Source organism: Mytilus edulis, chromosome 12 (genome assembly GCF_963676685.1).
Source record: "Mytilus edulis chromosome 12, xbMytEdul2.2, whole genome shotgun sequence".
NCBI classification, from domain to species: domain Eukaryota; kingdom Metazoa; phylum Mollusca; class Bivalvia; order Mytilida; family Mytilidae; genus Mytilus; species Mytilus edulis.
Genome location: NC_092355.1, coordinates 63,296,515 through 63,308,231, shown reverse-complemented (window position 1 = coordinate 63,308,231; position 11,717 = coordinate 63,296,515). Strand labels below are relative to the sequence as shown.

The 11,717-nt window shown below is 30.4% G+C and overlaps 1 protein-coding gene across 1 annotated transcript; it reads left to right on the top strand.

The window, feature by feature from the left end:
* The first annotated feature begins 448 nt into the window (after window positions 1–448).
* LOC139497751 (gamma-1-syntrophin-like) lies at window positions 449–10,238 on the top strand. The gene is given in 10 exon segments (XM_071285988.1): window positions 449–459; window positions 1,090–1,177; window positions 1,179–1,220; window positions 1,481–1,519; window positions 2,988–3,104; window positions 4,846–4,917; window positions 5,354–5,506; window positions 6,397–6,489; window positions 8,244–8,360; window positions 8,855–10,238. Coding segments are annotated over 10 exon segments (834 nt in total). The 3' UTR covers window positions 8,957–10,238.
* Window positions 10,239–11,717: the final 1,479 nt, after the last annotated feature.

Sequence of the window (11,717 nt, the reverse complement as noted above, 5' to 3'; positions counted from 1 at the left end):
GCAATCTATAATGAGCCCCATTCATATACTTATGGATATGTATATATTATATATACTTTCAGTTAAATTTAAAATGATCATGGAACATTTAAAAAAATGAAAACAAGTTATTAATTTCATGTGTCTGAAGCGCTTTTTTGCATTTACCTTCAACAGGAACGCTAAACGTTTAAGCAGAGGATGTATAAGAACCAAAACAATTGGAGAGCTTTAAGCCACAGTCACTTGTCTCAAAAAAAAATTTCCTGATGCAGCTGAGAAACACACTAGAATTGACAAAGATGAGGAAAGGAAAATAATCTCAGAATTAGTATCTAGTTGATTGATAAAGGTTCTTTAGGATTAATTCTATACTATTATCAATCATTTTATATAGTGACCTATTTCTAGTGTTAATATATCCCATTATACCTCTTTACAGATAGTCCAAGTTACAACAATCAAGACAATGGTAGTCAGGTGAGTCAAATTTATAGGTTCAAAAGAGAAACTTTGGTATTTTAAAGAAATATAATTGATCTTCATAAAAATTAACACCAAGTTGAGATCCACGAGGACTGTCTGCTTTTCAATTTTAATGATTTAAAATTTATTCCAGTATTATTGTGCATACTTATTGTTTGGTTTAAATTTTTGTTTGATATGCATAGAAACTATGCTTTATTGCATAGATTTAAATACATTTCTTTCATACTTTTCAGAACTAATGCATTTGAAGTGATTGGTGTAGATGGTTCCTCAACAGGTGTCATTCATTCATTCATTGGCTGATTGGATCAGAGCAATATCCAGTAATATTTCATTTCTCATCAATGGCAACATACATTATGTTTTTGTGTAACTGATGAAGGCAATTTTTACCTGTAAACTAAAGAACTTGTATAATTATATGGCTTCAATTGACAGCTTATTTATCTACGATCTTTACCTTAGGCTTACTGCCATTCTGTGAAAAGCTTTGTGTATTTAAAAAAACTTTGTTTTTTAGAAAATTATTTGAGATCTATACTTCTTTAAATTTTTGTTTGATATGCATAGAAACTATGCTTCATTGGATAGATCTATATACATTCCTTTCTTACTTTTCAGAACTAATGCCTTTGAAGTGATTGGTGTAGATGGTTCCTCGACAGGTGTCATTCACTGTGATGACAGTCATTCATTGGCTGAATGGGTTCAGAGCAATATCCAGTAATATTTCATTTCTCATTTCAAAAATTGTAAGTGCTATAACCTAGATCAGGAATTGTGTATATATTTCTTTGATTTTGCTTTCTTTTGCTTCTAATCAGTTTTTTTATTTTGTTATCTTTGTAAATGCACTACATCATTGACACAGAGTAAAGAGGGCTAAGGCTGTCAATAGCTAAAATGCCAGAAAAAAGATTTTTGTTATATAAGAACTGAAAGTATATTTGATTCCAAATTCTGAACTGAGAAATGTAACGATTTGATAAAAACTTTGTTATTTTAATTGCAGATAAGAATGAGTAATAGACTGTTGATACCAGAAGAACAGGTTGGTAGAAACTTTTAGGTGCCAGAAAACATGTTTAACCCTTCAACATTCATTAAGTGCCTGTCACAAGTCAGGAGCTTTTTATTCAGTGGTTCTCATTTGCTGCTGTTAATTCCAATTGTTTTCATTTACCATTTTGTATATATATATATATATATATATATATATATATATATATATATATATATATATATACAACTCGTCTAAACATCAACCCAACAATGTTAGATCTGTAAATTTGCTTTCGCAAATTTTTGGTTCTTCCCTCCCCGGGATTCGAACCCATACTACTGTGATATCGTGACACCAAATCGCCTGCACTACAGCCGTCCCGCTAGACCACACGACCACCTGGGCTCTCAAAAAAAGAGCTTTCGCTGGCCATGTGTTACCTTTCCTCGTCAGTTTTAATCTAGCGGCGTACTACAGTACATGATATATAAGGCATGAAGATGTTATATATATATATATATCAGGATGTTTGTTTTCTTGTGTGAATCGTTTTACATTTGTCTTTTCTAGGCCTTTTAAAGCTTGTTATAAAGTATGGGATTTGCCACTTTTTAAAGAGCATGCAGTGAACTGCATTTGTTTACATCTTGGTCATTTGGTCTCTACTGGAGAGTGTCTCATACCACATCTTCATATGTTTATATAAACCAATAATTAAATTCAAAACATCTGCCACACAAATGCCTTGGATTCAGTTCCTATTTTTGATTGTTAAAAATTAGTATATTTAAAAATCTAATAACTGTGTTCTGTCCAGCCATTATTTAAATACAGGCATGTTGGAACAAAATATAAAAAAAATAGTGTGGTGCTTGCCACCTATTCTTTTGCATAATTTACTTTCTGACTTTTACATGGTTATACAAGTGGCAGGTCTAGTTAGCTATAAAACCAGACCATTTTCTCCACAAAGCCTGTAATATAACAGTTGTTTTCAATTTATTCAGACATAGTCACTTATTATTAGTCTAGCAAGTGGTTTTGTCAAGGTTTACAGACTTTCCCCTTTTGAATTTACAGTGAAGATTATTTTTTTCTTAAGGTTGAACCTAACACTACAGGGAGATAGCTCTCTAAAAATCAGCTATACGTTTTAATTACGTTGTGTTGTTAAGGAAATATTAAGCTTCTCAATGATCAATATTGGTGTTTGTCAAACTGCTATATAACCAGTGTAATTTTTCTGATAAAATGGTTGGTTCAAATTTTTGAAATTTTTACATTTTTGTCAAAGAGTCAAATTAAATACTTTGTCAAAATTTTATGAATATTAAGCAAGCCAAATTAATTTTAGTGAAGGTGTTGGGTACCACCTTAAGACTATTATGGAACATTGTGTACAGATTCCCTAATCGTAATCATTAACACCCAATAAGGAAAGATTTTTCCAACATCATTGAAAACAAAAATTGAAAAATTAGTTTTGTGACTGTATAATTGTGTTTTCTATTAATAGATACTGATGATGAATTGGATGCATGAGCGAGTTTCCCCATCATTACACAGACCAGCATGGAAACCAAAATTTGTAGCTTTAAAAGGACCGGATATTTATCTCTTTGACTATCCACCAGTAAGTGGCAGAAGATTTGAAATTCATATATACACAAAGGGGTACACAGCTACTTTTGCATAGGTACTATTTCTGTACAAAAAAACTGAAGTACTGGAAATCTACTTTTAATATTCAGTACTATTTTGTTACTGAAAAATTATTGTAATATTTAGGTACCTGTATTTTACAATACTTGATTTGTACTTCAAATTTAAGTACTACAGATTTTTGGTAGCAAGGTATCATTTTCAGCATTTTTAAAGTTTGTCTTTTTCAAATCTCCAATAGTTATGATGTTCAAACATGGAATACTGTGATGATTGTTGGTATTATTTTTGTACCAATATTTTAAGTACAAATCAAATACTGGAAAATACATGTACCTTAATATTACAATAATTCTAAAGTAAAGAAATAGTACTAAATATTAAAAGTAAATTTCCAGTACTACAGATTTCAAGTACAGAAATAGTACCTATGCAAAACGGTGCATTACGTTTGCACGCATAACCATTACATTTGCGCGCAAAAATCATTACGTTTGCGCGCAGCTTTTGATTACATTTGCGCGCATTTTTTTACAGGTAAACTCAGGTAAAATACAGGTAATAATACTTATTTATTAGGGAAAAAAGTGAAAAAGCTGCATATTTTTTTTGATTTTCAGATACGATTCAACAGGCAAAGGTGTTTGCAAATTTTTAAGAAAATCTGTGACATAGCCCATTTATTGTAACTTGACCTTTAGATAAAACAGAGTTTATACTTGTTTTAGAATTCAATATGAACAATATTAGACCATTGGGTTTCCCGTTTGAATGGTTTTACACTAGTAATTTTGGGGCCTTTTATAGCTTGTTGTTCGGTGTGAGCCAAGGCTCCGTGTTGAAGGATGTACATTGACCTTTAATGGATTACTATTATAAATTGTTATTTGGATGGAGGGTTGTCTCATTGGCACTCACACCACATGTTCCTATATCTAATATATAATTTGAATGACAAACTATTTCTAAAATTAATAATTATACTCATTTCCGTTATGAAATACAAGAAAAATATAGTCATTTATAATTCAATTTAATTTTTATTTATACTAACTGAGATTACCTGTAAAATGAATGTGCGCAAATGTAATCAAAGGCTGCTCGGAAACGTAAAACATTTCAATCCCCAAATGATGCAAACATAGTGTGCCCATGCAAAAGTAGCTGTGTAGAAAAGAAAGTTTCGAAGTAGGATAAAGACCTAAAATATCCAGTAATGTTGGTGAAAAAATTAAACGAAACTACCTTTTTTGTATAATAAATCCTTTGACTTGCTAGATTTTCATTAACTATTTTATGTTTAAAGATAGAACTTCATTAGAAAGAATGTTATTTTTAATAGGAAAAAGACAGTATCGTTTTGCAGACTATCCACTATGTTCCAAAAGAGACTGAAAAAAATATTATTTGTTTGAGTGTTCAAATTAAAATGACAGATAAAGAAAAGTCTCAGAAAATAAATTTGTTGATGCTGTAAAATTTAGCCTTATGGAGGTCGCTAAGACTACTAAAAGATGATATAAAACAGATTTTGCCTTTATAAATCTTTAAACTTTTAGAAAAATAAGCCTATCAGTGTTTTTAGAACCTCACATACTGCACTTTCTATATTTCAATGAATTTGAGAACTTTGTTATTACACTATGAGTTCCAAGTGGTAAATTTTAAGTTTTCACTTCCAAAGTTATACATAATTACTGTAAAACTTTCAGATGCAAACGAGAGACTGGGTTAGATGTGATACAGTGTTCAAAGTTTATGAATGTATGCTGCAGATTTGTAAGGTATTGTTGGTTGGATCAAAATCCAACTCTATACTTTTTTGTTGCTATAAAATTGTAAAAATGATAGTATTTGCAAAAAATATTTTTTCTAATGCAATTTGATTTCACCTATGATTCTGCTTAATACGAATTGACAATCTACATGTTACAAATGTATAACAAAATGCCTAAATATTTATGTGTAAAAATATCCTAAATATTTTTTTCTTTTCCAGCAATAAATTATACACTGATTCAGTAAAGAATTTACCTGCATAATAACTGTTTATTGTTTAATTCAGTTGAAATTTAGAAAGTACAAGTCAATATATATATATTACAATGTAATGTATTTTTTTAAGCTAACTTTTTATTCAACATATGTTCTTGAATAAAGCAAAAAGGCATATACAAGTAAAAGATGTAAAATCCCTTATTTTGCTCAAATCATTATTAGGATAAAGAATTATTAGATGATAGACAACACTGTTGTAACATACTGGCTTGAACTGGAGAGAAACTTTACCTTAGTACAGAAAGTCGAGCAGAATTACCACATCTTGAAAAGGCTTGGTACAGAACTAATCATAGCAGTATAACAAGATTAAAGGTATGTCTGAAGTACCATAAATACAATGACCTAGGTTGGCTTGGTACAGAACTTATCATAGAAATATAACAAGATTAAAGGTATGTCTGAAGTACCATAAACACAATGACCTAGGTTGGCTTGGTACAGAACTTATCATAGAAATATAACAAGATTAAAGGTATGTCTGAAATACCATAAACACAATGACCTAGGTTGGCTTGGTACAGAACTTATCATAGTAGTATAACAAGATTTAAGGTATGTCTGAAGTACCATAAATACAATGACCTAGGTTGGCTTGGTACAGAACTTATCATAGAAATATAACAAGATTAAAGGTATGTCTGATGTACCATAAATACAATGACCTAGGTTGGCTTGGTACAGAACTTATCATAGTAGTATAACAAGATTAAAGGTATGTCTGAAGTACCATAAACACAATGACCTAGGTTGGCTTGGTACAGAACTTATCATAGTAGTATAACAAGATTAAAGGTATGTCTGAAGTACCATAAACACAATGACCTAGGTTGGCTTGGTACAGAACTAATCATAGCAGTATAACAAGATTAAAGGTATGTCTGATGAAGTATTATCTGTATGCAGACTTTGATAAAATCAGGAAATTGAATATCCACGAAAATACAACTTTTCCTCAATCCACGAAATTTTGTATCCACAAAAATTAATGAATCCTCAGGATTATCTCTAAGAACACCAGCTTTCTTCACTAATAAAAACTATTTACAATAATAGCTGAAATTCAATTAAACACACAAACAAGCAAGTATAACATTAATTGTATTTTTATTGTATTAACCTAACATACAGTTTATAGTTTATAATTATAAAAAGCCTATTAGAATATTTCCATGATAAAATGTAAGGTGTTTCCTCTTTTCCAGCACAAGACATTTGGTTGTACATGGAGAGGGAATTTATGTGGACTGACATTAGATCTGGATTCAGGATTTTCTCTGTATGATAATAGTACTAAAGTATGTAGATTCAAATTGTATGGATTCATTGTTATTTATGGAAAACCAACTTTTGTGTATTTTGTGGGTAAAAGTAAATAAAATATTTCAACAACAAAAACAAAAAAACACATTTTCTGTATGCAGACTTTGATAAAATCAGGAAATTGAATATCCACGAAAATACAACTTTTCCTCAATCCACGAAATTTTGTATCCACAAAAATTAATGAATCCTCAGGAGCTTTATTTCAGAAAATAATGAAAAAGGGCGCCACCAATAAATGTCGTCTGTTATAAAAAAGATATATCATCACTGATATAAATGACAAGTCTATGGGATACATGTAGTAAAACATTATCTTATAAACTTTCAACACAAAATCAATCATATGATCAGTATAGCAGTACATGTAGTAAAACATTATCTTATAGACTTTCAGCATAAAATCAATCATATGATCAGTATAGCAGTACATGTAGTAAAACATTATCTTATAGACTTTCAACATAAAATCAATCATATGATCAGTATAGCAGTACATGTAGTAAAACATTATCTTATAGACTTTCAACATAAAATCAATCATATGATCAGTATAGCAGTACATGTAGTAAAACATTATCTTATAGACTTTCAACATAAAATCAATCATATGATCAGTATAGCAGTACATGTAGTAAAACATTATCTTATAGACTTTCAACATAAAATCAATCATATGATCAGTATTAGCAGTACATGTAGTAAAACATTATCTTATAGACTTTCAACATAAAATCAATCATATGATCAGTATAGCAGTACATGTAGTAAAATATTATCTTATAGACTTTCAACACAAAATCAATCATATATATAGAATAAATAGGTAGTTTCGTTTTTGATACTGACTATATCATGTGGAATATCTAGACAAGCCCGTTAGGACAAGTTAAGATATTCCACATGATATAGTCAGTATCAAAAACGAAACTACCTATTATTCTGTTTATCGGTAATTATGACGTCACACAATGTATTGCCTAATATTTTCAGTGATACAGCCAGTACGTTGATACTCTAAAATATTAGGCAGTAAAATCAAAGGGAAAATATACGAATAACGGATAAGATCAGTATAGCAGGCAAGACATTTCAGCATGTACTCTTTTTTTTATTGTAGAGGCTGAATATTTACAAGAGTTTTATAATGTCACAAGATCATTCAGTGTTTTAAACTGTTTAACACCAAGGTCAAATTTGAATATATTAAACCTCAATGTTAAGTTCTTTCAAAGATAATAGCGTTCTAATTGTATAACTTTAAATTAGGTTGATGTTACAATAGTTTAACAGTATGGTCACTCTGACCATCATTGTATGTTTGAACTCAAAGTTCAGTTGAAAGTGACCATAAAGTTTTCAGTGTAAATCGCATCTAGCGCCATGTCATAGTTGCCTAACAAATTGCAAAAACATGTTTTTTTGCCAATAAAAAGTCTAAAAACATTTGTAAAGGAGATGTAAGGTGTACACAAAATCATTTAAATATATTCTAGATATACATTTCTATAGTTTTAAATGAATTAAGTGTTTAATATATCATATCTTGAAGAATTTGTGTTGCCTTCAGAATTTGGCATTGATGACAGATCCCTAGTTTTGTTTACAAGTTTATAAAAATCATCTAAATTATTTAAAAATAAGGGAATATATCTCCCTCAGATGTATATTAAATCAATAAACAAAAACAAATATGGTATACAGCTATTTTTGTTTTTATGTTTTACAGAACTTTCAATGGACATACAGATTTTCCCAGCTGCGGGGCTCATCAGATGATGGGAAGACACGACTTAAACTCCATTTTAATTGTGATCCTCCTGGTTCAACAGAAATTAGGATAAGAGTATAAAATTGAGAAAATGTAAATTGGAAATATGTCAAAGAGACAACAATCCATCCAAAGAGCAGATAACAGCCAAAGGCTTCCAATTGGTCTTCATCACAGCGAGAAAATCCTGCACCCATGAATTCTGAGTGCGATTTCAGAATAGATAACAAGAGAAACTAAGCAAAATGACAATGATACATAAGCTCACAAAGGACTACTAGCAGTTACTAACATGTCAGCTCTATGACTGTTTAATATCTAATTGCCTCCCCTGTTGCATTAGACACTACAGTTATTATGACCATATCAGACCTGGGGTCAATTACATGCCAAAGTAATAATTTATATTTCAATTACATAGATTTCTAAATGTTATTTTAAATTTCATCACAGTTACATTGATATTCAAATTTAATTACCTATTTGAAATTACACTACAATTACATTATCAATGTTTCTTAACCTTTATCAAGTTAAACTCAAAATAATGATTTCACTTTATATTGTAGAAAATAGAATGTACTGGACTGCACACACTGCTGTACTCAATGAATGCTTTCTTGTCAGCCAAACTTGCTTCTGTGGATCCAACGTTCTTATCTAGTTATTAATTCACACACTGCTAACTCAATGATGATATCTTGTCAGCCAAACCAGCTTCTGTGGATCAATTATTAATCCACACACTCACTGAAATACTCAATAAATGGTTCTTTTAATGAAGCTGGCTGCTGTGGATCCAAAATTATTATCCAGTTATTAATCTACTATTGTGATGTTAGGGAATCCCGGCGAAACAAAACTACCCATAATTCATAGCTTCCTGTTGATGAGTGCTATTATATCTTCCAATATATTTGATAGATTTTTATATGTGTGCAGGATAGTTATCATTCGTGTTTTGCCTTTGTGTTCACTTTTACAGATTTATATGAATATTACAATAGCAGGGGGTGCAGGGTCACATTGATTTATTTATGGTGTTTAACAGCCTTTCTTGGCTATATCATGACAACTAGTTTTTAAAGATAAAGAGAGTTGTTGAACCCTTATAGAACCACAACATTGAGCAGGAAAACTAGCAATCTTAGTCAAATATACAGCTATGAGCATGGTTTGAACTCACAATCTCAGGGGGTCTCCTTGGGGGGTTCTGATCCCAGCTCCCGCTTACTGTTTTGTCAAATTCCTGTGTCCCACTTACACTATGTACGTAAGCAATTCTCATATTTTTGCAATTTCCTGTGTCCTGCTAGACTTCATTTCCCGTTTTTCACAGCACAATAATTTGACTTTCACATGTCACGCTTACCAATAATTCGGCAATCCTGCATCACGCTTAGACTCCAATGAGACCCACTCTCAGTGTTGACAGACTAGAGTCTAATAAGATCTGAGTCAAACATACAGCTGTGAGCAAGGTTTGAAACTCGTAACCTCAGTGCCGACTGGCTATCTCTGTAGATGGACTACTTATACCACAATAGCCATAGATGAGAGAAAAACAAATAAAACAAGTATGCAGGGAATAGATACATGGTGAAAGAGTAATGCTTGATGTGACTGGTTAACATTATTGAGCTATATATAGATTTAAAAAGATGTGGTATAAGTGGTATAAGTGCCAGTGAGACAACTCTCCATCCAAGTCTTAATTTATATAAGTAAACCATTATAGGTCAAAGTATGGTCTTCAGCACAGAGCATTAGCTCATACCTAACAGTAAGCTCTTAAAGGGCCCCAAAAATTACAAGTGTAAAAGCATTCAAATGGAAATAAATATTAAAATTGCTAAAAGAAAATTAGTTGCTTCCCAGTATAGCAGGGACTGTTAAACTAGTTTCGTAAATACCCAATCTTACATGTTTTTTTTTGTAACCCAGATTTGTTTTCAATTTTGAACAGATCTAGAGGTATACTCTGTTACTTTTATTTACAAACCCAATTGGTGTTTATTTTTAAGATAATGGAAGAAACAGCTATTCTGATCCAACTTATATTTATGCATAATTGTTTTGTGTTAAGTCCTTTCTTGCCAGCTTTGTTATGAGTTACATTTGTTGTTATTTAATTTTGTTAAAGTATTCATATGGAAAAAGTTTCTGATTGAGAATTTTCAATATTATTTATTTTTTCTGTTATTTTTTTTTCTTTATCTCAGACATCTTTAAGTGCAGAAATAATAAATAATTTGTATATTATTTGTATTCTGAAATATAGAGTTAAAATTAACATTTGTTTTTTTATATTTCATCCAAAATATTTATGGTTTTTGATACTTTTTAAAATTACTGATGTGTTTTAAGGGGTATGTTAAGGGTTTGTGCGGAGAAAATATTTTTTTGGTATGATATTTGTACTCTGAAATATAGAGTTAAATTTTAACATTTTGCTTTTGATATTTCTTTAAATTATTCATGGTTTTTTGATATTTTTAATTTTTTTAATTGTCTTTGAGGATACTTGTTGATAGCCATTTTGTATATGTAACTACAGCTAAACCAATGTCTATATTTTCAGAGTGAATGTTATAACATTGTTAGCTCTGTTTGTTACTTTATTAGTTAGTTTGGTTTTAATTGACATTTTGTAATACCGTATATCAGGATATTTTTAAGAGTGTAAAATTTTGTGATTTACATTGAATAAGGTATACAAAATATTTTGGCTGATGGAAAACTTTTTTTTACAAAACAATTGCATTTGCACTTTTAAATTGGTGGAATTTTACTTTTGAAATTTTGTTCTTTCTTCGAAAAAAATAAGCGAATATTGACACATTCTGCCAATAACATGAGGTTGCAATAAGCTTGATTGACACTAATTATAAGTGTCAGTAGCTTTTTGCTGATAATATGAATCTGATACAAATATTTATACATATTTTACTGTAATCACAGAACATCCACAATGCAAGGACTACTGTGGATTCATTATAATTCATTGGATACTAATTTTCATACATTTCGTGGGTACAAGGGAACCACGAATTTAAATGTTCCACAAATTATTAATTTTGAATAGAAATGTATGCAGACTTTGCCAAAAACCATGAATTAAATATCCATGAGTATACAAGTTTTTCTCAATCCACGAAAATTGGTGCCCACGAAAATAAATGAATCCACTGTATAAGATTTCCAAAAGTGAGTTACATTATACAGATTGTCATACAAGTGAAGGTGAAAGGCAAAGATCTTTTTTATAGTAAGAACTGTTTACTTTTATATCTCTTATACAAAAGGATTGTTGAAATAATTTATTTGGTTGAGTTTTTATCATTGTTACTTGTATAATAACATTAGCATTATTTATTTACAGTTTGTGTTGTGAACAGGTTGTTATTCTGTACAAGTCTGACCATGACCTTC